The sequence below is a fragment of the Sorex fumeus genome, unplaced genomic scaffold, assembly GCF_029834395.1.
Source record: "Sorex fumeus unplaced genomic scaffold, SorFum_2.1 ptg000098l, whole genome shotgun sequence".
NCBI lineage: Eukaryota > Metazoa > Chordata > Mammalia > Eulipotyphla > Soricidae > Sorex > Sorex fumeus.
This window is the reverse complement of record NW_026606155.1, coordinates 44,873,069-44,900,327: the sequence shown is the minus strand read 5'-3', so window position 1 is coordinate 44,900,327 and position 27,259 is coordinate 44,873,069. Positions and strand designations below refer to the sequence as shown.

The 27,259-nt window shown below is 40.9% G+C and overlaps 2 protein-coding genes across 2 annotated transcripts in view; one reads left to right on the top strand and one right to left on the bottom strand.

The window, feature by feature from the left end:
- ABHD12B (abhydrolase domain containing 12B) overlaps positions 1-18,723 on the top strand; it is a 30,049-nt gene extending 11,326 nt beyond the window's left edge. Inside the window, exons 4-13 of the mRNA XM_056133182.1 lie at positions 361-480; positions 2,799-2,829; positions 7,619-7,664; positions 7,766-7,895; positions 8,300-8,337; positions 10,000-10,079; positions 15,715-15,797; positions 17,576-17,654; positions 18,366-18,484; positions 18,605-18,723. Coding sequence (XP_055989157.1) covers positions 361-480; positions 2,799-2,829; positions 7,619-7,664; positions 7,766-7,895; positions 8,300-8,337; positions 10,000-10,079; positions 15,715-15,797; positions 17,576-17,654; positions 18,366-18,484; positions 18,605-18,632 — 754 coding nt within the window. The 3' untranslated portion in view covers positions 18,633-18,723. The remainder of the gene's footprint in view (positions 1-360; positions 481-2,798; positions 2,830-7,618; positions 7,665-7,765; positions 7,896-8,299; positions 8,338-9,999; positions 10,080-15,714; positions 15,798-17,575; positions 17,655-18,365; positions 18,485-18,604) is intronic.
- A 1,486-nt stretch (positions 18,724-20,209) lies between these two features.
- The window catches only part of PYGL (glycogen phosphorylase L), a 37,667-nt gene continuing 30,617 nt past the window's right edge, over positions 20,210-27,259 (bottom strand). Inside the window, exons 17-20 of the mRNA XM_056134192.1 lie at positions 26,717-26,924; positions 25,065-25,199; positions 24,554-24,620; positions 20,210-20,557 (exon numbers count right to left, since the gene is read on the bottom strand). Of these exons, the coding sequence (XP_055990167.1) occupies positions 20,393-20,557; positions 24,554-24,620; positions 25,065-25,199; positions 26,717-26,924 (575 nt within the window). The 3' untranslated portion in view covers positions 20,210-20,392. The remainder of the gene's footprint in view (positions 20,558-24,553; positions 24,621-25,064; positions 25,200-26,716; positions 26,925-27,259) is intronic.

The following is a 27,259-nucleotide window of genomic DNA, read 5'->3' as shown; positions in this document are numbered from 1 at the left end:
ACTTTCAGAGGAGAAGATAGATACATTTTACATATACATATATTATATAGAATAAATGCACAAATACATCATTGTAATAAATATATACCATATAGAATAAATACATAACACTATAACGATGTATTATGATATTTATAATTCATACGCTTTACACAGAAAGCATGTATTTTCTATTTATAAAGTGATATATTTTGTAAGAATGATACCAGTTTGTTAGAATGATGTTCAATAGAATAAGACGAGATGTTAAATATGTACTGTGTACGTGCTCACCTCGGGCTGATGTGAGAAGAGATTCGAGTGATGGTGGGAACAGAGTTCTCCAAGTGCGTGTTTACTCAAGCCTCCCCTGTTCTGCAGGCACACAGTTCCCAGCTGCCGTGGGGAAGATGCGAAGGGCAAGGACCGTTGCTGGTACGAAATGGCCCTCCAGGACGGCAACCCCATCATTGTTTACCTTCACGGCAGTGCGGAACACAGGTCAGTGTCCTTGCTGGACTCTCTCGGGCAGAGTGTACAGCCCATTAGATGCACAGGCCGGCTCAGTACTCAGCTCGGCACTTGTGTCTCCACCTACTCTTTCCCCCTTTGTTCAAACAGAAGGATGTTTGGCAACAAACTCTACCCTCTGTGTAGGCCACTAGGGGCCTAAACTGAGATGGAGATTTTTTTCCAGATTTGGACATTGATTTCAAAGACCACAGTGGGTATGAACTACTGGCTCCCGGTGCTGGAAAGAGACAGATGGAGGGAAAAGGAAGGTCCCTATCTGGTCTCTTCATGAACCTGGGCAAACATTGCTTAGTTTAGTGTGAATCTTATGACCTGAAGGCAGAGACTTCCTCAGAGAGAGCACCCTGAATTTGGACCCTGCACAGGGCCTGTCTTATGCTAATAGAACTGGACTCCTCAGCCCACACTATTGTCCTGAGCTTGTTTGTTGATAAGGAACACCTTCCTTGTCTGGCTGTCCTTTGATGTGCTGCTAGCAGCGCCTTCAGAGAGGTCTGTGGTATGAGTTGTGTCATGCCCGTGAGTGACTGTGCCCATAGCTGGGGGTGGGTGTGTGGGTGGGTGGTGCTGACACCATGCACCTTTCTCTATCTCTCAGGAACCCTTCCAACTCAGTGCCCTGCCCTCACTCCCTCACCCTGTGTCTTTTCCTCGCTGCCTTTTCCCCTTTACAGAACAGCCTTCTCTAACTACAGAGGCTTTTTCTGAGCAGAGTTGCATTTCACATTGTCCAGCGTTCTCCACATTGTTCTCATTGTGCATGTTAGGCTTGGTGTGAGATCTCTCACAGAAGGATGGTGTCCCTCTGAACCTGCAAATGCTGTTAACCCAGTTGAATCAATTCAGTTTGCTCTGTGATCCCAACTCTGACTCCAGGGTTGACTTCTGCTTCTTTCTGTCCCCTGCATGGAAATATCAGCTCAGCATTGAGCCCAAAGCTGTTGATTCTAGATGCCCCTAGAGATCCTTGAATCCTCTTCTTAAAAATTGTGCTTAAAATTTGAAGTGTTCAATGCCTTTTCAGCAGGTCTGATTTGGGGGTGTAAACTCTAAATAACAATGGTGCATCTTTTGTCGGGGCTGGAGCAATAGCACAGTGGTAGGGCATTTGCCTTGCACGCAGCCAACATGGCCGACCCGAGTTCGATTCCTCCGCCCCTCTCGGAGAGCCCGGCAAGCTACCGAGAGTATCTCGCCCGCACGGCAGAGCCTGGCAAGATCCCCGTGACGTATTCAATATGCCAAACACAGTAACAACAAGTCTTATATGGAGAAGTTACTGGGCCAGCTTGAGCAAATCGATGAACAACGGGAGGACTGTGACCGTGATCTTTTGTCGCAACAGTGAATCTAATCAAAGTAGATAGAGTGTTAACTAGAGTTCATCTCACAGGCATTGGGAGTGTTTGGGAGGGGGGGTATATTGGGGTTCTTGGTGGTGAAAAGTAAGTACTGGTGAAGGGAAATATGTTTGATGATTGCATGACCGAGACTTAAACCTGAAAACTTTGTAACTTTTCCCACAGTGATTCAATAAATAAATAAAAATAAAATAAAATTAAAAAATAAACCTAAAAAAATCGAAGCGTTCATACGTCTTCCCCCTGTGACGTTGGTCTATAGCTTTAATCACAGAGGACTCCAGGTTTAAGAAACTGCACTCCCAAACAAAATTCAAATGATTTTTAAAGAATTCCATGCCTTGGGAATCATCTTGGGCTCTCTTGGACTGTGTGAGTGTGTGTGTGTGTGTGTGTGTGTGTGTGTGTGTGTGTGTGTGATACAGAGCAAACAAGACGCTTATTTTGCAGAAATCTGTCTTTTGGTCCTCAGGACTGAGACTCCCATTTGACCCTCTTTTCATGGAGGTCAGAGCCAGGCAATTATGGTGAACATAATTGTTGAATCCTTTGTTCAGAAAATACACTTTTCTGGAATATTTTTCTTGAACTTTGAAAAGCATTCTTAGAAGTAAGTTTTGTTGGGAGAAGGGAAGGGAGATGGATTTTGAGTTCTTGACTTGGCACCTATACTGAAAGCATGAAGAGTGCTCTCTGCACATTCGGGTGCGTTGGAGGACAGCTGCCCACTAGATCATTCTCCCAACACAGCCAAGCAGTTCTGGCACTAGAACCAGAGTCCTTTCTCCCAGCTGTTTGTTTCTCCAAGCTGAGAAGAAAGGCATGAGATTAGATGCCAGAGGCTTGGCAGTGATTTTTATTGAACTTTTCATCATAATGTCTAATGCTTGCTCTCCCTCTTTTTCTTTTTTTAAATCTTTATAGGGCAGCACCACACAGAATTAAGCTGGTAAAGGTATGTCTGAGGGGGCCTCAAAATTACTGTTTTGAGTTCCTCTTCCACTCTGGGGCTCTGTTAACTCAAAGATAGTTGTCTAATGAACATTCTATGAAGCATTTGTGAGATCTGGGGTTCACTATAGGACTATACTGTCTGCACAGACATGGGGGATCTGTGCACATCCCTGAGGTCCCCCAAAAACTTCCATGAGTGTATTAACAGTGTCTTCAGAGTTAAAGACGCTTTTATTTACTTCTTCTGAGGACTGGAGGATGGGTGGGCTGAGAGTAGATGAAGGGCAAGTATTACTCTGGACAAAACCATTCTGAGATAGAAGAGAATGCCCTAGAATGATAACGCTAAGTAAGACACCTTTTATACAGAACAAAGGAAGTGGCTCATGCCTTGGTGCCAGCACCATTGGAGATTTGGCAGAGATGGATGGCAGCCACATGTTATGCTTCTTACTCACCAGTCACGTGATTTCAGCTTGTGGGGGCAGCCCCTGCAGTTCCAACTGTGAGGAAGATGGCAGATGAGGCATTCGGTCTTATCTGACTCAGCTGTTTATCTCGTCCCACGCTCATTAGGTAACCAAAGCGCAGGTGACTAGGCTGCTTGTCCAATTAGTAACTACAGACCTATCTCTCTTTCCATAAGTCAGCTCCTACCTGGGAGCTCTTTCCTGATTTGATGACATCATAGATCCAGGATTCACCCTGTCTAATATACCCAGACCTTTATCTTCCCTCTTCATTCAGACAGGCAGCCCCTCCGCTTGCTTCTCCTCTTCTCCCCTCATACCTGCCTTTGCAAGAACAGCAGAGCCCAGTCATGAGGAATTGCAGTGGGCAGGTGCTGCTTTGCCTGTATCATTCCCCTTACCCAAATTTGCTTTATACCCCAAGCCCCTCTTTCAGTGATTCCCCTCTTTCAGTGGGGACATAGTAAAGCTGAGGTCTGTGGGAACATGAAGTTTTTGCCCCTTCCACTCTTGGCCAACTAGAATATCTTTTCCACAATGTGCTCTGGAAGAAGAGTGAAGCAGCTGTGAAAACAGCCAGAGTTCTTATCATGGTAGTTGGGATGGATGAGGAGGGATGCTTGGACCTCTTCCCATCTCTGAAAATTCTGTAGAATTGGTCATTTTCTTTCATCAGGACCAAACTTCTTTTGCTTTGGATTTTCTTCTTTGTATAAATGATTTCTTAAAAACATTTTTTTGTTTTGTTTTGGGGCCACCGTTTGGTGACCCTTTGGCGTTACCCGTGGAGATAATCTCAGTGATTGATCCTGGTCAGTGAACCATGTGAGTCCAGGGCTCCTGCACACAAAGCATTGACAGTATCACTTTGAGCAATCTCCTCTGCTTGTGGCTCAGTTTCTTAATCTGTAAAGCAGGAGGGCTAGAGAGATAGAAAAAGTACTTGCTGTGCATGCAGTCAACCCATGTTGGTCCCTTGTATCGCATATGCTAGGAGTAGTCTCTGAGCACAAAGCCAGGAGTAAACCCTTAGCACTGCTGGATGTGGTCCCCAAATAAACAAAACTAAAACCAAAATTAATAGGAATAAGGAATGATACTTTATATAACTATAATGAGGATGAAATAGTTTTAAAAAGTGCTTTCATAGCAACTTTTTGTTCTTTTTTGTTTTATTTTTTAGTCACATCCAATGATGTTCAGGAGTTGCTCCTGGCTCTGCCCTCAGGAATTACTCTTGGAGGTGCTCAGGGGACCACATGGTATGCTGGGGAACAAAGCTAGGTCATCCACGTACAAGGGAAAAATGCCTTACCACCGAGTCCTACATTCTCATATTCTTTCCTTGTTTACCTACTCAGGGCTTCGCAGGGGTCTTCTATAATGGAAAGATCGCTTTATTTCTGAATCTCTTTAATTGATAGAGGTTAATCAATCTACTAATATCAGTAGCTGACTGATGTTCATTTTTCACTTGTTAATATGTCTTTCTGTTATTTGCTTCCCACTACTCTAGATGTGACTCTAGATGTGTAGAGTTCTTATTCTCAAAGGAATTCTTTTTTTTTTTTATTTTTTTCCCCCTTTATTTTATTTTATTTTTTTAAAGTTGTAGATTTACAATTTTTTGTGCTTTGGTTTCAATTATACAATGATCAGATACCCATCCCTCCACCAGTGCCCATTTTCCACCACCATGGATAATATCCCTCCCACCCCCATCCCCCCACCCCCCCTGTCTCTGTGGCAGGGCAATCCCCTGTGTTCTCTCTCTCCTTTTGGGTGTTGTGGTCTGCAAAAGAGGCATTGAGTGGCAAACATGTTCAGTCCATAGTCTACTTTCGACATGCATCTCCCCTCCTGGGAGGATCCTCCAAACATACTTTATTTGGTGCTCCCTTATCTATCTGAACTGCCCTTTCCTCTAGGATACCTGGCTGGCCTCTAAGTTATGGAGTAATCCTCCTGGTGCTGATCTCAGCTATTCTTGGGTATTAATCTCATACTTTGTTACTTTATATCCCCCAGATGAATGCAATCTTTCTATGTCTATCCCTCTCTTTCTGACTCATTTCGCTTAGCATGATACTTTCCATATTGTACCACTTGTATGTAAATTTCATGACTTCATCTTTTCTAACAGCTACATAGTACTCCATTGTGTAGATGTACCAAAGTTTCTTTAACCAGTCATCTGTTCTTGGGCATTCAGGTTTCTTCCAGTTTCTGGCTATTGTAAAGAGCGCTGCAATGAACAAACAAGTGCAGATGTCACTTCGACTATACATTTTTGCCTCTCTGGGATATATTCCCAGGAGTGGTATTGCTGGGTCAAATGGGAGCTCAATTTCTAATTTTTTGAGAATCGTCCATACTGTTTTCCAGAAGGGCTGAACCAGTGGACATTCCCACCAACAGTGAAGGAGTGTCCCTTTCTCGCCACATCCACGCCAGCATCGGTTGCTTTTGTTCTTTTGGATGTGGGCCAGTCTCTGAGGTGTGAGATGGTATCTCATTGTGGTTTTGATCTGCATCTCCCTGATGATTAATGATGTAGAGCATTTTCTCATGTGCTTTTTTGCCATTCGGATTTCTTCTTTGAGAAAGTTTCTGTTCATTTCATTGCCCCATTTTTGGATGGGGTTGGATGTTTTATTCTTGTGGAGTTTAACCAGTATTCTGTATATCCTGGATATCAACCCCTTGTCAGATGTGTATTCGGTGAATATCCTTTCCCATTCTGTAGACTGTCTTTGTATTTTGGTCACTGTTTCTTTGGAGGTGCAGAAGCTTCTTAGTTTAAGATAGTCCCATTTATCTATCTCTGTTTTCACTTGCTCGGCCAGTGGCGTGGCATCTTTGAAGATACCATTAGCTTCAATGTCATGGAGGGTTTTGCCAACTTTATTTTCAATGTACCTTATGGTTTCTGGTCTGATGTTGAGGTCTTTAATCCATTTTGATCTTACTTTTGTACATGGTGTTAGGCAGAGTTCTGAGCCTATTTTTTTGCAGGTAGCCGTCCAGTGATGCCAACACAATTTATTAAAGAGGCTTTCCTTACTCCACTTCACATTACTTGCACCTTTATCAAAGATTAGATGAGCATATGATTGAGGAGAGATGTCAGTGTATTCAACCCTGTTCCATTGGTCTGCAGTTCTGCCTTTGTTCCAGTACCATGCTGTTTTAATTATTACTGCTTTGTAGTACAGTTTGAAGTTCGGGAGGTTGATTCCTCCCATTTTCTTTTTCCCAAGAACTGCTTTAGCTATTCGTGGGGGCTTATTGTTCCATATAAATTTCAAGAGTGTTTGCTCCATTTCTTTGAAGAATGTCATGGGTATCCTTATAGGGATTGCATTGAATTTATACAATGCTTTCGGTAGTATTGCCATTTTGACAATGTTAAGTCTCCCGACCCATGAGCAGGGGATATCTTTCCATTTCCTCATGTCCTCTTTTATTTCCTGAAGTAGCGTTTTGTAGTTTTCTTTGTACAGGTCCTTTACTTCCTTAGTTAAGCTGATTCCTAGGTACTTGATTTTCTGGGGCACAATTGTGAATGGGATTGTTTTTTTCATGTTGCTTTCTTCTCTCTCACTGTTTGCGTATAGGAAAGCCATGGACTTTTGGGTATTGATTTTATAACCTGCAACTTTACTATACGAGTCTATTGTTTCTAGGAGTTTTTTGGTGGAAGTTATTGGGTTCTCTAAGTAGAGTATCATATCATCTGCGAATAGTGAGAGCTTGATTTCTTCCTTTCCTACCTGAATGCCCTTAATATCTTTTTCCTGCCTAATCGCTATTGCAAGTACTTCCAGTACTATATTGAACAGCAGTGGAGAGAGTGGGCATCCCTGTCTCGTCCCTGATCTTAGAGGGAAGGCTCTCAGTTTTTCCCCATTCTCAAAGGAATTCTTAAGAAAGATATTTACTGTGTAATTAGATGCTTTCATATGTCATTGCATCTAACAAGAGAATCCTGAATTCTCCAAGAATCGTGAAAGTAGATATGGTTGCTTCTCACTTTTGAGAATAATATTTCCATATTTGACCAGCAAGTAACTTGCTCAAGGCCTCCCAGCTGGTTAGGTGACAGATTCAGGGTCTTAGCTGGTTGAATGTTTATTTTCCCCCTTTCCAATTTAGTCTCATCATTTTAGACTTTTCAAGTCTGAAATTAGACATCAGACTTCATGAAGGTCTTTTCTCTGCCTGTTAAGCCATTACTTCTAGGGTCTATGGTGGTGTGAGGAAGTGTGAAAAATTTTTTGGTATCTCTCCTAACTAAAGTGGTGACCATTCCCTTCTCAGGTGCTGAGTGATGGTGGTTTTCATGTTTTGTCTGTTGACTACAGAGGTATGTGTTACAACAGTGCACGAAGATTTTTCAAGAAGTGCGGAACTTCTGGTGGCCCCTTATTCTGACAGTTAGTGATCCTCTGTTTGCTTCACTGTTAGGGTTTGGGGACTCTACAGGTAAACCCACAGAGGAGGGGCTGACAGAAGATGCCATTTGTGTCTATGAGTGGACTAAAGCAAGATGCGGTGCCACTCCTGTGTGTCTCTGGGGGCACTCTCTGGGGACAGGGTAAGTGAGGTTGGGAAATGGGTATGTAGGTGGATCTTGGGGGTTTAGTGTCACTTAAAGGCAGCTGTGGACAGTGGCAGGAGCACTGAGCTCAGAGAGAGGAAGTGCTTCATTCACTGTCTCCACATGTGACTGGGGACCTTGGCGTCTCGATGTGCCTGTCTCTCCATCCACTGTTATCTATGGCATGGTGGCTCTCTGGCTATCTGTGAGATTTCCCATTCCAGAATTCTCCTGAGAGTTGCAAAGAAAAACAATTCCTTAACTTAGGACCAGTGCATTGTTTCTCTATGCAGTTTTTAATCAGAGAGTCCAGAACTGTAATCATTTGCTCCTGTTACTAAATAATGTTCGTTTTGTAATTAACTGCTTCATTTCATACTCATATTTTCATTGCGTTACAGAGTTGCAATAAATGCTGCAAGAGTGTTCGAAGAGAAAGGTACCTTATCTTTGCTTTAGTAGAATTTGAAGTAGAATTTCTTGGCTTAAGGCAGGAAAGTAAAAAATCTAGAGATTTGTGCATACTTTGAACACAGCACTACTAAAGTGTCCCCAACTTTAGACAGTTTCTGATAATGCAGCCAACTTTCTATTTTTATACTTGTTATAAAACAGCAGCTGCTTTTCAAGATCATGAAGTTGAAAAGAAATACCAAGGAAATAGTTAAAAGTATCTCCAAGAGACCCTGATTGTGAAGGGATAATAAACGTTATTATAGAGTAATTTGGGTTACATGAGAAGAAAATAATACATTATGAAACAGGAGGCAAGATTTCCTTCTGCTATTCTCCTTAAATGATATTTATGTCAGTGTTTCTCAAAATGTTTGGAAAATTGCCTAGATGAGAATCTCCTGGATGAAGGGAGTGGGGGAGGTGCACGTTAACGAAACCGCCTTCTGGAGACTAAATATTTTTATGGATCAGAATCTTTGTGACAGGACCCAGTGATTTTGATGTGCTTGAAAAGTTTATAATCCTTTGTATTGTAGCCTAAATTTTATTTGGAAATGGCAGGTCAGGCTGTTATGTACACATTGCACATTTTAAAGATAAATACTGGCTAGATTCAGTCTTAATTACTTAATGGAAATGAATTGAACACTATTTTAATGCTCCTCTAGATTCTTGCACACCTCCTCCAGAGTGTGAACAATTCTGCAACAATTTAACTAATATGTACTTCACTTCTGGGAAACGCAATCACCATAGAACAGGCTGGAGTGATAGCACAGCTGCAGGCGTTTGCCTTGCAGGCAGCCAACATGGCCGACCCGAGTTCGATTCCTCCGCCCCTCTCGGAGAGCCCGGCAAGCTACCGAGAGTATCTCGCCCGCACAGCAGAGCCTGGCAAGCTCCCCGTGACGTATTTGATATGCCAAACACAGCAACAACAAAGTCTCCGATGGAGATGTTACTGGGCCTGCTAGAGCAAATCGACGAACAATGGGAGGGCCTTTATTTTATAGAACAGCTCAGTTCCATTTACATCTCCAGTTTATGTGCTATCTCGTGTTTCAGTTTTCTCTGTATCACATATTCCATAAAATATTAATATCATATCACAAAGCCAATATTTAGATTTATGCTTTTATTTGCTATTTATGACTTTTAGCATTTCTGTGGACTTCCATATGGGAATTTTGTTCTGTCTATTGATGAATAATTTTCCTACTTTTGGTCTGAAAATATCTTAATTTCATCTTTAGTTTTGAAGACATTTTTATTGGATCTGAGGTTTTAGGTTGCTAATTTTATTTCAACTCTTTGAAGATCCATCCACTTTGTTCTAATGTCTTCTGTCTTGTTTCTGTTGCCAGTATTACTGTTGCTTTGAAGATAACACTTTTCTTCTGACTTTTTGGGACAGATTTTCTTTTTATCCTTGTTTTCTAGCATTTTAACTGTGTGGGTTCTTAGAATGTCCTTCTTAGCACTAGCTGCTCCAATGTATCTTGTGTGGGGTTTAGGACTTTTAATAAACATCAGACTTGATTTTTTAAATTCATGTTATTTATATGCAAGTCCTCAAGGACTCTTTATTTCAGGATGGTTGTTTTTAAACAGGAAAGGGGAGTTATTCCTTTCTCTTATTTTCAAGGATGCCCAGTTGATGCTATCGTCTTGGAAGCTCCATTTACCAACATGTGGGTCACAACTATTAATTATCCTTTGTTAAAGGTGAGTCTCTGAGTCACCTTCCCAACATGGCATCATGTGAGCCATTTCAACATGCTAAAGTTTATTATCCATGCTATTTTTATTACCTATTTTTATATTTGTAAGTTATGAACCAGTTGTTATTCAGGGGAACCACCATAGCTCTGATTTGATAGTCCTTTTATTTCCTTCTAATAGATTCAGTGACTTATTAAGAATTAGTTTTTCCCCCCATTAACCAAACATCTTATTTTTTATAATCTTAGATGGACTCAGATACTGATACTATAATTTATTTCTCAGGTGTAAACCAGTGTTTCTTAGACTGGCGGACACTCTCACGCAGTGGGGTTCTGGAACTTACAACCCAGGGTACAGTTGTGAGTAGTTGCTCTGTGGATCCTTTTTTCTTGCAAATAGACTATAGCCAGTACAGGAACCTCTGGCAAACCTCTCATACATCAGTTCTGGGGACTCCCAGGGCCATATCTGACAGTGCTGAGGGGCCATAAGGTGCCAGGATTGAACTCAGGGCCTTGTGCATGCCAGGCATGCTTTATGTCACTTGAGTTACCACCCGCCCCCAGACCTGTTTTTAAAACAGCAATAAAATTCTCCACATCTCTCAGTTACTGATTTAAAAATTTTATTTCTCCCACCCCTTTGTTGTGGTAGGAGGTGACACACTTTGTGGTGCTTGCACAGTTGGTTGTGGTACATAGGAGACCACATACTTTGTTGTGCTTCTGTGGACCCCAAAGAGCAGAACTGCTGGGGTTGTATTTGAGCAAATACCAGGTGATAGGGATGGAAGTTGTGACCTCATTGGCCTCAGGCTTGCAAGGCCAGCATTTTTGCCACACAGGGCCTTGGGCTAATTACTTCTCATGCCTGAACTACTTCTTTTTTAAGATGGGGGTGCTAATGGTTGTGAAATTAAATGGCTTAATATATGCAAAACATGAACTATGTATATTATCAGCAGAGTGAAATAACTGCTCAGTATGGTTGGATAAGAAGCTACCTGTACTGGGGTCTAGAGAGAAAGCTTTTGGGTTAAGCACATGCTTTGAATTCAGGAGGGCCTGGCCCCATTTTGTACTGTTTGCTCCCCCCCCCCCCCCCCCCGCCACCCTGCCCCAGCACTTTGGGATCAACCCCCAAGCACAGAGACGGGTACCTTCCCAACACCAATGGAATGGTCCAAACCAAACCAAATCAAAGCAGAAGCTATGCTACCTAGCTGGGGAGAATAGAAATACACGGAGAATTTAAAATAATGACAATGTTTCTCACATGTCATTCTGGAATCAATTTCATTAGAATAGGGTAGAAGGCATGATATGATGGGAGAAAAGTAAGGGTTACGGAACTAGATGGATTTGGGTTCATACTTGACCTTTGCCTCCAACCAATAATGTTTTCGCATTTTTAAAAAATAATAACAAAATCGATACTGCCTAGTGCATGGATTGTGATGAAGGTTCTAGCACTGTCTTAGCACTGTCCTCCCGTTGTTCATCGATTTGCTCGAGCAGGCACCAGTAGTGTCTCCATTGTAAGACTGGTTGTTGCTGTTTTTGGCATATCGAATATGTCACAGGGAGCTTGCCAGGCCCTGCTGTGCTGGCGGGATACTCTGGGTAGCTTGCTGGGCTCTTCAAGAAGGACTGAGGAATCAAACCCTGGTCGGCCACATGCAAAGCAAATGCCTTACCTGCTGTGCTATTAAGTGAAATAATCCATGCAAAGTACTCAGTTGCTAATAGGCACTCATTTAATGCTTGATCCCCTTTCCTCTTTCTGATACTGTCACTGTCACTGTCACTGTCCTCCCGTTGTTCATCTATTTGCTCGAGCGGGCCCAGTAACGTCTCCATTGGAGACTTTGTTGTTACAGAACAAATAAATGTCAGTGTTAGGGGAACACTCAGAACTATAATTTTTGGGTGAATAAAATTCAGGAGAGAGGTATTCCACAGAGGTGTGGTCAGTAACTCTTAGAGGCTGATGCACCCCAGCTCCTTTCTTTCTTCTTCAGGTCGCGGGTTGCCTCCAAGTGAGTTTTAAGGGTCTGGGGCTATTCCCAGTGGTACTTGATAATCTGGGTTGGACAATTCAATGGTCAGGCCCAGTGAGGCAGTGCTACTTGGGCCACGAGGAAACCCTGGAGGTACTCAGGGTGGCCTGTGTTACCAAGGTTTAAACTCATGCACCTGACCCTTGAACTGTCCATCCTTCTCCCTCTCCCCTCCCCCAAACACATACACCAAGATCCTTCTTTTTTTTCTTTTTGGGTCACACCTGGCGATGCACAGGAGTTACTCCTGGTTCATACACTCATGTATTACTCCTGGGGGTGCTCAGGGGACCATATGGGATGCTGGGAATCGAACCCAGGTTGGCTGTGTGCAAGGGAAATGCCCTACCCACTGTGCTATCACTCCAGCCCCCAAGCTCCTTTCTTAAAGGTGAGTGAAAACAGGAAATGCTGGAGGTCATCAGTGCCAAGAATGAGACCATCACTTGAACCACATCTGGTCCTTTTACATCCTCTGCGCAACTCTGGCATCCTTGTCTCATTCAGAGCAGAGGGAAAAGAAGGTTAGAGACCTGCAGGGTTGTCCTACACCCTCTAAGAGGAAATGGGTCTCACTCCTACATCTGCTAACTCCAGGCAGACAGACTTGTAGGCAGGCAGCTTTAGGAATGCAAGAGTGTGACCAGCTGTGGATGAACTTTCGGTCAAGTCTGAAGTCTTGATTTTTTGGTTGTTTTTCAAGTAAATAATGTGGTTCTCCCAATACTTTGTAACATCAGTCTTTATGTGACTGGTATTTGGGGATATTTACCTGCTGGTATTCCAGACCAGAGAAGAAGCAGGGAGACATTAATTAGGACCCAGCACAGTGGTCGGGGTGGAGAGGAATGGGAGGACCTTAAAGTCTCTAGGTCTTTGTCTGGTAAGCCCTGAAGATTGACTTGAGTAGGTGGATGGGGGCTGCTTCCCTCTTACTCTTTAGGAATATAAGATGAACTGCTAAAGGGCTTCTCTTGTTGGAATATCCTCAGAGGAGGCTGATTTTAGAAGTGGTGACGTCAGAAAAGAAAGGAAAAAGAAAACCAAATAAAAAATCTTGCCTATAGATGGCAAGAGGAGAGAAAAGAAAGGAAAGGAAAGGAAAGCAGTATTGGTGTGTCCCCCCCCCCCCCCCCCTGCTGCACCCAAATGCCAGGCATTTGCTGTGAGGCCCAATGAGAAATCGATCCAGGTTTGAGCTTCCTGAAACTCTCAGTTTTAACAGTACTGTGACATGTTGTCTTCTGATTCTATTTTCCTGACCTTTCTTTACAATGCCACAAATTAATTTTAAAAAATCAGGGGAAATATTTTCTTGCGCTTTATTTTAGAAAGGCTGTGTTTTAGAGGCTTTGTTTTAGAAAGTTGTTCTTTCTTAGTATTATAGTTCCTAATGGGTGACTATAACCTATGACCTAGCCCTGGGTGGAAGCCCCTTTTATTGGTTTTGTTTTGACTTGTTTTGGGGCCGACCTGGTAGTGCTCAGGACTTACTGCTGATTCTGCACCCCTGGAGCGGCTAAGGGTACTAAATGTGGTGCCAGGGATTGAACCCCATTCTGGTGTGTGCAAGGCAAGTGTCTAGCCTTGCGGTACCATCTCTCTAGCCCTATGGCCATTAACTTTTATTTCTCCATACTCATTAAGAAGTCTCAACCTAAGAATAATCTTAAAATTGCTTTTTCAATAAATAGAAACCTTCCCTTCCTCACCCCCCCCCCCCCCCCCCGTATGTGGCTCCATTTTTCCTCTTCAGTTTTCATTTCCTTCCTTTGGCAACATCTCATTTGGAACACTGCATCTCCCTCCCCCATTTTCAGCAGCAACAACAGAGAAATCTAATATTTTGTCTTTTCTCTTTGTAGAATGAGACCAGTTGTAATTACTGGTTTCATTCAGAATAAAATCTGAATGAAAGTATTGTCACACTACATTGAACAATAATAAGTTGAATAAAATAGCTTAAAGTGTACATCAGAGATATCAGTACAATAATTCAACTTAGATTCTACATTTAGTAATTCATGTTCATGCTTAGTCAATGTTATTGCATTGGTAACAGCTTCTGTGAATAGTATAGGGAATAAGAAAGTTGTGGTCCATCCTTTTAGGATATTTTCAGGCTTGCAGGAGAGAGAGAAGAAAGGAATACAAGTTTCAGTAGTGTGAGGTGCTGTGAAGTCTAATAAAATAACGTGAAAGGGGTTGGCCGGATGGACGGGTTTGATCGCTGGATATGGAAGCCTTTCTGAGAAGTTGCTGTGCTGAGACTTGTATGACCAGAAACCAGCTGTCCTGAGAGTACATTGAGGTCTCTGGCTGAGGGAGCAGCAGGGCAGGAGCCCGGGGATGGGTCAAGCCTGATATGTTCCAGGAACAGAAGGCGGCGGGTTCTGACATGTCTGGACAGTGGCTAAGTAATAACGAGGTGAGGCTGGAGATAGAGAGCTGCTAGATTCTTTGGGACCTCAAAGGCAACGTGACCTTAAGGTCTTATTCACATGTCCATGAAGAATGTGAAGCAAAAAAGTGATATGATGGGAGTTGTACCAGTGGGAAGATAGGACAGCCAGAGAACCAGAGCCACTTAGATTAGCAGAATCTGAGCAGGAGAGGAAGGGTGAGCTAGGCTGACTGACTGATCATGCTAATAGAAATGAGTGGATCTGGAATGTCATTTGGGGGTTGAGTTAAAAATGCTGACACTGGAGGTGGGTGTGGTGTTGGAACTCTGTATGCCTGAAACTTTTAATATTAACAGTAAATCATGGTGTAAAACTGAAAAAATTGACCCCCTTTCAAAAAGATGTAAAGACATTGTATCATTTCTTTTAAGGAAATGTATGTTTTTAAGATATATAAACTAATTTCCCTATTGTCTTAATGAAAATATGGTAAATACTCATTTAGCTAGAATTTAGTTACTGGAATTTGCCATTAGAGGAATTCAGCTTGTTTAGAATGATAACTTATTTTTAAGGCTTATGATCAATGAGCCTTATGATCACTGATAAAACCTAAATGCCTTTCAAAGAATTACAATCTTAGTCATGCTGTACAGAATACATAATGTTCAGATCCTATAAAAGCAATTATACATATTTATCAGAATATTTTGTTTGTTTTTGGGTGACACTCAGCAGTGCTTGGGATTTACTCTGGGCTCTGCACTTAGAGATCCTCACTCTAGCCCTCATTAGAATTTTTGAATGATCAAAATATTCTGCTTCCAAAATAATCTAAGTAAGTAGTTAATTTTGTTCACTTTAGAAACAACTTTTGAATTATACATATCTCTAATCCTTTTCAACTATAGGAAAGGAGTAAAAACAGAATGTTAACAATGATCATCTGTGGATGATGAGATTGTATTTAATTTGTTTCTTCTTTGTTCCTTTTTGTATTTTCCAAATTCCTCATCATGGCACAGATTACGTTAAAAAAATCATAAAAGTTTTGATCCAAAATTTTTAGTTAGGTTACTACATTCTATATGACTGCAGCTCATAGTGGAAAACTATAAAAATTACTTAGCTGTCGTTTAAGCTTTAATATTTTTTTCATTGTTAAAAACAGATATACCGGAATCTTCCAGGATTCTTACGCATGCTTATGGATGCTCTGAGAAAAGATAAAATATCCTTTGCTAATGATGAAAAGTAAGTTAATGGTGAAAAGATGTCCATGATCATTTTATCTCTGGAATTCTGGTGGGTAACATGGAACATATTAGATGGGTAGGTAAGTCAGTTGTCCTTAGATGCATACTAAGATTTGGGGTGAGGTAACTATGCGTTATTAGTATTTGACAATTTCCTGTTTAATTCAGTGACTTCACTAATTGAATACTTTTTCTGAAGTCATAAAATCAGTTGTAGATTTGGGGCCTATCAGGGCTTTTAAAGTTCCTCTAAGTCTATCTCAACATTCTTGGAGAAATCCCTGAATTTTAGGCTTTCCCCCCATTTAATACAAACCTATCAGCATCCTTTAGCCACCTCACCCAGTAGCAAGTCTATGACTAGACTTGGCAAGTGTGCCTCTCACTAATGACTTCTCTTGCAGGAGAACCAGTATTTTATTATAATTATAGTTGAGGTAAAATGTTTATAATAGCGATAATGTTTATGATCTTGATGTACATTTATTGCACCTTCCCAATCCACAAAGTGCCCAATACCCTTCACCAATGTCCTTATGTTACTTCTAGCTCACTTCTTCATTCCCCACCCACTGCCCTCCTACTTAGCAATTTCAGTTTTGTAATCCAAGGATGGGAACTTATCTATTTCCTTGTTTTATTTTCTATGTAATACAAATAAGTGAGATCATTCAGTATTTGTCCTTCTTACTCTAATTTCTAATATCTTCTTCCTCTTTATATTATATACATATATGTATATATTGTATATACATATATGTATATATTGTATATATATGTATATATAGATATCTGTAAATATCACTGTATCACTGTCATCCTGTTGATCATCGAATTACTCGAGCGGGAGCCAGTAACATCTCTATTCCTCCCAGCCCTGAGATTTTAGCAGACTCTTCTTACTTGTCTTTTCCAATGATTGGAGGCTCTTTCAGGGTCAGGGGAATGAGTCCTGTTGTCATTAATGTATTTGGCATATCGAATACGCCATGGGGAGCTTGCCAGGCTCTGCCCGTGCAGGTGGGATACTCTCGGTAGCTTGCCGGGCTCTCTGAGAGGCATATATTTATATATTTCTCTCTATTATTAGTAGATATAGTATATAGTTATATGTATATATAGTATATATAGTTATAAATATATCTCACAGATTTCTATACATATATGCTCAGGGATCATTCCTGGAGGTGTTTGAGGAACTGTATGTGATGCTGGGGATCAAACTAGGATCAATTGTGCGCAAGGCAAGAGTCTTACCCCTGTGACTATCTCTTTGACCCTGATGTCACTGCCCTCATGAATGACCAACTAAGAGGCTGACCAAAAAGCAATCAATCCTGTTAGTTGCATGTTGAACAGTTTTGGACACGAGCTCTCTTTGGTCATGTAATATAGTTCTTGTTTGGATCTTTGAATTATTTTATTTAAATTAATTAAAATATGCAGATAGGATGAAACTAAATGAGATGAAGAAAATGGTAAGTTTTTAACTTTGTATAAATTCAGTGTTTGTGTTTTTATTTTTAAAAAATGTAAGAGAAACAAAGTAATTAAAAATCCAATAAAACTGTACAAGTATATAGAAGAGAAAAAAATTTTGCCCCAAGAAGATAAAGTTACTACATGAAATTTATTACTTATGAAGCTGGTATTCCTGAGCATTAAGATGTTTCTGAATTTTGGGCAAACTCCATGATTTGCTGAAGCTTTCACTGAAAGTGGAAAATTTCAATGTGCAATTCTTGAGCAGCATGTTTTTCTCCCACCTGTTCCTAGTGTGAAATTCCTGTCCTCTCCCCTTCTTATCCTACACTGTGAGGATGACAAGACGGTGCCTTTGGAGTTTGGAAAAAAGGTAAAACTAAGAGCTTGGTTCCAGCTAAAACATGCTAGATGTAGCTCCACTATTTTCTCACACTACAATAGTGTGTCTGACATGATAAGGGAATCCATAAGAGCCAGCCATGCCACTGATGTATGCAGTGAGCATTGGTATTCTTTGCTACTTACGTCAAAGGAGTATTAATGATTGAGCCTGGTCCCTCACCTTAAGTCTGTGGGTGTGCAGTGTAGACAGGCTCTTAGGCTGCCAGGCAACCTTCTAGGTAGTCTCTTCAATAGTGGCTCTGTGAACAGGCATGTGCTTTCTTGTCTTTTAAATGCAGGGAGGGTTCAGAGCAATTACTTGTCCCCTTACAACAGAGAGTGGGCAGGGGAATGAGGGGTCCCTAGCACTGTTCTATATTAACTGTGTACAGGTAGACCACTGGATGTGGAAAGTTCCTTTATCTCTGACTTACTAGGATTCACTCCTCAAGTTGGTTTATTCTGTCCTCTTCTAGAAAGTTAGATTAAAAAACAACAGCTCTGATGGTCAGTTTTTTTTTTTTGTCACCCCTGGTGGAACTCAGAAATCTCTTCTAGCAGGACTCATGGGATCATATACAGTGCCTGGGACTGAACCCCAGTTGGTGCATGCAATGCATGCAAGATAAGCACCTTACCTGCTGTACTATCTCTCTGGCCCTTGATGGTCCACTTTTGAATCTGTGACATTTTCTTACAGCTTTATGAAATTGCACACAGTGCATACAGGAACAAAGAAAGGGTTGAGATGGTCATCTTCCCTCCTGGCTTTCAACACAACTCCCTTTACAAAAGCCCTGCCCTGTTACAGACTGTGAGGTAAGAGGGGTTGAGGCGAATGTGATGATTTTTGCTAGAAAGGTAACTAGTTCTGCTCTGGTTTGCTTAGATCATTAGATGCAGAGTGCAGATAAATTAATCTAGTTTCTTTTTCTGCAGAGATTTCCTGAGCAGGCAGTGGGCATGAAGTCTGAGAACAACAGAGATCTTCAAGGAAGACTTAGTGTTGGATAATATTGGGTTGTCCTTGTTCCTCCCACAGGGAGCTTAGGTTTATTGAGTTACTCCCACAGCAGTGCTCCTGAGGCACACCCAATTCCATCAATCACTAATAACCCTATATTGCTTTTCTCTTTCCTTTACGTCAGTAGCATGGTTTAGCAATGTCCATTTGTATAGACACAGGAAGACAGTTGATGCTATGTTTTTGTAACATGGGAGTTAATTGACTCAAATAATATTTACTCCTGGACATCTGTTATATTTACCTGACTTAAGTCTCAGTTGCCCTTACTTCTTAACACCCCCAAAAGAAGGGTCCCAGTGAAAGGACTGAATGAACTCAGGGCAAGCTGTAAGCTACCCTGGCATCGAAAGGGGACAAGCTAAGCACTATAAATATAATAAGACAATTGTCATGGAACAAACTCTGTCATCACCCAAAAAGAAGTAACTGAATTAGGACCCTGTTGGAGTTAGGACAGAGTAACCTGGCCTGAGGATTGTAGTCTGGGATACAAAGGGAGATGTCCCCAGGAAGAGCCAACTTTAAGCTTAATCTATCTCTTACTGTGTTCATACAAAATGACTAGATATATTATAAGAAGTAAATTTGCTATGATTGTTTACATGAATTACTAGCTGAGGAAAGGAGAAAGCCTGGATAGAATTCCGCCCTTGAGCCAATCTCCTAGTAATCTGGATTGCTGAACCCTCAGATGAGATTTTGTCCTTGAGTTAATCTCCTAGAATTTCTCCTGAAGGAGTGACTCTACCTCTGTTTGTTGTTATGACAATGTTCAATCCCACCTATGTGTACCCCCATCCTTCATGATTTCTATATAACTATGCTGTCAGGGGAAAGAGGAAAATATAACTGTGATAAGGACCATGAGGATGAGGATGAGGGAATGATGATGACAGGGACTACCACCAAAACTACAACTATGAGTGTGCTGTAAGAGAGAGATCAGACTACGCTGGGGAGGAGAGTGAAATAAAGGACTACTGATCAGCCTGGGGCCCAGTTCCCATTTCTCCGTTCCCTGGTCCTTTATCCGTCCATGCCATGGGCTGGTTAGAGAAACGGTTCTTGGCCACAACTCGTCTCACAACTTGGTGCAAATACCTCCTGTCATGTGTATTTTTCGTATAAAACTGAACTGGGCAGCTGATTGAGCTGAAGTCATTGACATTTCTATAAACCATCTGTTGTTAGAGTAATGGAAAGCACAGATTCTGGATGATCTAGTTTATGTGCTTATCATAGTCTACCTGTGAACTGCTTAAATCTCATTCCTGGAGAATCAGCATTTGGATTGCACCTGAAAATATGTAGTTACCAAACATCTAATGGGTACTTATGGATAAGGTAGTCTTTGGTTTGTACTTAGCTGTGTGAGGTACACCGTTGGAGTTAAATCACTTGTATTTTAATAAATTTAAATCGTATTACCATCTTCCAGGCAGTTTTCTAGATGTCACTGGGGGAAAGTCCTAGCAGGCTATACAATCTGATATAAATATAAAGTTTTGGTATTCATGTTGTTTTTGGAGATTGATAACTTTATTTTTTCCCAATACAATCAAACACTTGCCCTTCCAATTCCTAGAGATATTTCATTATATTATTAGGTAACAAAAAAAAATCAAAAAAGGTCATAAAAACGTTCAGTTCAGGGAGAAGCTTTTTTCCATCCTGGAGACACTTCTTAACTTACGTTCCATTTACTTGTTCACACCATTGCTAGCTTCGTTGGCTAGAGATATCTTTAGATCTGAAGGCTCCATATTCCAGATGTCCTGAGCATATTCTTTAATTGTCCGGTCACTGGAGAACTTCCCTGAGGCAGCTATGTTTTTGAGTACCATTGTGTTCCAGGCCTTTGAATTCTGTAACAACACATGCATGTATGGCTGAAAGACTGTGTCTCCATCAGACTATGAAAAAAATCATCATATTTTATGCTCAAGCCCATTTCATGGAGCAAGTGGCAGCAAATTCAGAGCAGCAAATTGCATTGAACCATAAACTTATTGGTTCCACAGCAGAGCAATAGATAGAGTAGATATCATTTTCTCCTAAAGAATATTTCACTTGGGTCTAAAGTGACTCAGAACATTATTTAAAAATAAAGTGTGTACAATCTCTCAGTCATAGTACTTCTAGTAAAATTTCAGTAATTAAAAAAGAAATATTTTGTCCATCTGAGATTCTGCACTCCATGATAAAAGCTCACTCGGACGCTGGAGCCAAAAGCTGATGATGTTCTTAAATTGACAGTTGTCAATGCTAAACTATTTCCAAGGTAGTGTTAGTCAAGTATGTCTCAACACTAGCATGATTTAAAAAGGGATTCTGCAGCTGAATTAAAAAGGACTCAATACTTACTTTGTACCTAAGTTAAAGTCCTAACAAATTGGATTTGTACCATCCTCCCATTTTGTTCTTGGAAAATTAAATTCTACATGTGTAAGTCTGCCTAAATAGGTAGATTGAACTTATATCAAAATGTCCGCAGCAGTTTGTAAAAAAAAATTTAGTCCTTTTTCAAAGTAAAAATAAATAAATAAATAAAGTGTGTGTCTCACACATGTGTGATGCCCTGGGTTTGATACCTCTTCCAAAAAGAAAAAGCATCCTTCTTATATGATGACAAAAATAATTTTTTTCTTCTCAGAGAAACCATGGGTATAAATTCCCTATTTAGAAATTTATGCCTTGGTTACAATGTGTTGGCATGTAAGTAATATTTTCACACTTATTTCTATTTTTGGGCCATACCTGGCATTGATTAGGGGATATGCAGAAACTGGAATGTCATGATTTTGTAAGAAACTTAAAAGTTGATTGGAAATACCAAAAAATTCTTTAAAGGTCACTGAGAATGCACTATAAGCATTATGAATGACTAGCATTGTCATCATTCCTTGCAAAAAAAGAATCTGATATCATTTTCTTTTGGGGACTTTGGAAACTTATTAAAATAAGAGGTAAATGGAAGATTCCTCTCATTATTTAAATGTGGATCATAAAAAGACTTCTCAGAAATGTGAATATACAATCTAAGCATGAACAATGTAATTATTGTTAAGACTGAAAACTGCAATTTGTTCTACTGAACAGGATTAAACCAAAGGCTGGTTTAAATAGGCGTCTTTGGATCTGGGTCCTAATTCTAACAGAACAGGCCCAGTGTGCAAAGCTGACATGTTCCCTATTTATGTGTTCCTTTTTTAAAAATCCTATTTTATTCTTTGCTTCTATATAAAATCAGGCACTCAGAGCAAGAAAAGCCAGGGGCTGGGGTGGGGTAGGCGGGGTTACTTCCCTCTGAGTTTTTGGGGCTGAATGAGGAGCTCTCATCAATGTTGAGGAAGTAGGTAGAGAATTACTCAGTTCAAGGCTAGTGCTGGCCCTCCTTGCTGTGGCATTAACTTGAATTTACTCTGGTCTAGACAGTTTGTGGTAGGGGTTGCCTGACTATTAGTCTACTAAATGATTCAGAACTAAAGAAGCATGGGCTTTGAATGATCCCATTTCTGAAATTGGAAGGGGACCCTTGGAAGACTATAGGGATGACCCTGACACCTTAGAGTCAAAGGGAAAGAAAAGAAACAACTGAGAGTAAGGCTATTTGCTTTGGAAGTAGTTAACTGATGAGCCTGAATGGTAGGAGGTGGAGATTCTTAAAACCTTTGCTGTTTTGTGCTCTAATGGCTTTCTAGATGGGATACTATGTAGACAAGGGCAATGTGTTGAAGGTTCAAGGACACTGACCTTAAATTCATCCTGGAGTCTGGCACAGAGCCAGCCACTGCTTCTAGTCCTCTGTGCTATCTGTGATTTATTCCAAGTCCTTCCTATCTGAGATGGTAATTCCTTCCACATAGTCACTAAATGACATTGTTAGTGAAAGGGCTGAGATCTTTGCTAAAGATGTACCACTGAATGAGAGCAGTTACTCATGTGGCTCTAGATTTTTAGTTATTCATTTTTGTAAAGTGTTTCTTTTATTTATTTTTCTTTTAAAAATTATTTTATTTTTATAAAGTTTTCACAATAATTTGCACAGTGGTAGGGCGTTTGTCTTGTGCACTGCTGGCCCAGCCAACCCAGATTCAATTCCTGCCCCCCTCTCGGAGAGCCCAGCAAGCTACTGAGAGTATCTCGCCCACAGGCAAAGCCTGGAAAGCTACCCATGAGTATTGGATATGTGAAACACAGTAACAACAAGTCTCACAATGGAGATGTTACTGGGCCCACTCGAGCAAATTGATGAGCAGTGGGAGGAGAGTGACAGTGAATATTTCAATACCAATTCCATCACCATTATACCAACCCACCACCATTTTTCAAATGTTTCCACCCAGATTCCAAACCCTGCTCCCAAAGCAGGACCTAAATAATTTATATTGTATTGCTTGCTATGAATAATCCACTAAAAAGGCACCAGAATTTTTTTCTTAAGGGAGAGTGTGTGAAAATTGCTGTATTTCACCCTGGAGCCAATAAGACCTGTATAAGAGATAACATGTTAACATGTTGTTTAAGATTGAGCCTTGTCTGCTTATATATATATATATATATATATATATATACACACACATATACGTATTTATGTATTTTTTCTCGTCCTGAGATGGGTTGTTTTCTACTTTACACCCATCAAATGTGGTGTGCTACTCTTGGTACATACTAGTGGTGTGGAGTATGAGATGTTATTTATTTATTTATAATGGAATCACTATATATTACAAAGTTGCAAAATTATTTGTGTTTGAGTTTCAGGTGTACAATGTTCCAACACCATTCCCTTCACTAGTATATACTACCCTCAACCAGTGTCCCTTGTTTCTCTCCTGCCCCCAGTCTGCCTCCGTGGCAGACTCTGTGGCAGGCACAGAGTCTTTACTGTCTGCAGCTACCTTAGTATTCCCTTCTCTAACTTAGCACCTTCCCTTGCCCACCCTCCACCATCCCCTGTGTTAATCTTTCTGCTGAAGACCGACTCTTTTGCTCTTCTTCTTGCCTATTGCTTTTGGGAATCTGACATTCCCCTAGGAAGTTTCTGTCAAGTGTTTCTTGTTCCTTATCTTTCTTGATCTATTTTTTCCTTTCCATAAAAATCAAATACAGAACTTCCTACAATCCTATACATTTACATTTCATTCCTATGATCTTACTCCATGGGCAGTTGAGGAGAGATTCTTATTTTTCAATTTGCAAAGAATAGGGATCAGTTTTTATCTCTAAAACTTAAGGCTCAGCCTTAGAATTGTTGTCAAATCCTGAGGGGAATCCCAAACTGGGTCAGAATCTCTGAGAAGATTCCCACACTGGAATCTAGACTCTGACACAGCAGCCTACATAGTCCTGATGTCCACTCTTAAGATGCTGGGATTAAACAGACTCTTGGAGGAGAGAGAAGACAAGGTCTTGACTTGATCTTGTGGGAACCCTGCCACCCCACATGGAGCCTGCCCTGGAGACTGCCCAGGGTTCTCTGTCAAAGAAATGAGTGGGTAGAAGGAGTGTTTCATTTGCCTTTATACTCTTAGCTTCCAGACCAGATCATGCTTGTTATATGGTAGATGTTCAATATATCAATAAATAGGAGTTTTACTCTCTCTCTCTCTCTCTCTCTCTCTCTGTTTGTGTTTGTGTGTGTATGTGTGTTTAACCTGGATAATAAAAAATTTACTTCTACTTGATATGCCAAATCCTCTGTGCAAACTTGGAAACAAACAAGTTTTAACCCAGAGAGTTGCCACACATCTCTCTTTTGTTCTTTAGTGAGACCCTGTTATTGAGGTTTAACTGGAAAAAAACAAAATTTCAATTCACTACAATAAATTGGTTTCCATCCTATATTGATGATTACTCACCATGTAGAGCTGGCTGACTTTTTCTTGACACTTGACATACGATTCATAATCTGCAAAGACCTTAAACCTAGATTTTGATTGAAAAGAAAGAGCCAAAAAGATTCATTAACAGATGTGTGCTAAGATTCCATTCAAAATTCTCTTCTGCTTAATGTCAGGGAATGGCTCGTTTACCAAATTCTGATTTCTAGACACAATAACTTTAACCACCCCTCAGCTTTTCTTTCCCTGAGGAAGAATGTCATCTTATGATGAATCTGAAGGTGGGCACACAAGTAGGAGGTTAAAAGGAATGTCTGATTTGTGGGTATTATTCTTAAACTATCTTAGTATGGCTGATATAGAACATTGGGTTTTCTTTTCAAGTGTTGCTTGTTAAGACAGTGGTGTTCACTGACTTTTCCAGAAAAAGCTGAGTGTACACATCTCAGATGCAAAAGAGGGTGGAAAATGTACATTTTCATCTCTGTTTTATGGCCCAAATGGCAACATCTTTAAGACAGGAACTCACCTGTCATGATAAAATAGCATGGAGATTAAGTCTTTGAAGAGGTCTGGTTGCTTAGGAGAAAAGAAACCATTATCTATTTGATCCACAGCCAACTTCAGCTCTGGGAGTGACTCATAATATTCTTTTGCCTTATACCTGGGGTGGGGGGGAGATGGAAGGATAAGGGAAAGTTCTGTTAGTATTTGTGATTAACAATACACTGTAATAGCTATGAGAATGCATCCAGAAATACTTAGACTTATGGTAAGTCACCGTAGAGGTCAAGTAGCAATTGACTAAATCCTAGCATTTCCCCCACTAAGTTTGATTACTTCCTTATAACAGAAGAGACCAAGAAAAAGTAGGGAATAAATTCTAGTTGCAGAGCAATAGTGCAATCTAGTAGATACAGTAAGATTCATTTCAAAGCAAACTTTTTGGCCCCAAATTAGTACTGCTCTAGGTAGAACACTTTTTATAGATCTGCAGATTTCCTAGAGTTGTTGCTACTGAGTGAAATTGTTTCTCAAGTCAGTAGTATATTAGTTACCCTCCAAATGTAGGAATCTTCAAAATACTTTTAAGCAGTGCTCTTTCTTGATTAAATTCAATTTAACAAAACTTCCTAGCTGGAATTATGTGCATAAAATTTCATTACTAAGGTTTTGTAAACCATAGAACTTTAAATTTTTTAAAAAGAAAATAGGAAAAAAAATCATACATCTTTGATGCAAAGCAAAAACTAAACAAAAGCTCCCAAACCCCAAGACCAAAACAGACCTTTCTAGGTAGCAAGTGAAACAACTATTCCAAAGTGCTTCTCCATATTCACTGCTACCCTGTACTACTCTATTACATTTTAGTCCATCACGTGGAGATTTGGGGGTGGGGGTGGAGGAAAAGGCAGGAGGGATTGGGCCACACCTGCGCTCAGGGTTTATTTCTGGCTGTCTGCTCAGGAATCATTCTTGGTTATGCTTAGGGCTATATGCAGGGCTAGGAATAGAACAGGGGTTAGCTGTGTGCAAGGCAGCACCTGAACCCCTGCACTACCTCTCTGGTCCTCTGCTATCTTATAGGAAGGAACACTAGATGGTTTAATCCATTGATGGTTTAACACATTTCTCACTATCTGGCAGCAGCATTAACAGTGCCCTGCTTTGTGGGATGATGCTGAATTAAAATGTAATAGGAAATTTTGGCAACAGTAACCATTTATGTTGCTACTTTCGCTGCCTATTATTTGACTGAGTGGATGAATTAATTTATTGTATTCTTATTTCCCAAGTGTGAGCCACTGTTGGAACACACCAGCATCAGTATTTTAAATTACAGACAAACATTTCAGCTCAAAGTGGGTCCGTTTTTTGATTAACATGAGAAATGCAGATGGGAAAGTGAAAGGCTCATGAAGTCTAGTTCTGCAGTGGTGGAGACCACATGAACCTTGCCCCAAGGTGCTTGTACATTCTTTCACTTGTGGATTTAATGAACCTAATCTGTGGCCAGGAGGCTCCTTTACTCCTGTGAGATGTTTGGCTGCCTCTGTTTATGTGAGCCAGCCTTAGTGGGAGACCTGGGTGGACAGTTAGTCCTCTGAGCTCATGTACTTTGGGGGTGGTTATGGGACATGGAGACAGGATGTGTCTGTACAAAAGGAGCTGCTCTCTCACCCTTCCTTGTCTAAAGCAGCCACATCATCAACTCTCATGCCAAAGATGAACAGATTCTCTTCCCCAGCTTCCTCTGCCATTTCCACGTTGGCGCCATCCATTGTTCCAATGGTCAGGGCCCCATTCAGCATGAACTTCATATTGCCTGTCCCCGAGGCTTCGGTGCCTGCGGTGGAAATCTGCTCCGACAGATCTGTGGCTGGAATGACTGCAAGCGAGACATATGAGCATGAGGGACTTGGGCCTCCCAGATCTGCTTGAATTTGGCAAGCAGCCTTGGCCTGGTCATTAAAGCAAATATTCCCAGGGGTCAGAAGGACTGACCTCCTCCTCCCCTTGACTCTGACCCTCTTGACCATGCTGGATGTGCACTCCGGCAGCTTATGGCCACAATGCTAAAGGACAGTGTGCTTAGAATACTCTTCCTTGCTCTACAAACATGATAAGATAGCTCCTCCTGGGGATAGTATGGTAGCTCAGGTGCTAGGCAATAGTGGGCTGGATTCTAGGCACCACATGGTTCCCCAAGTAATATCCAAGAGC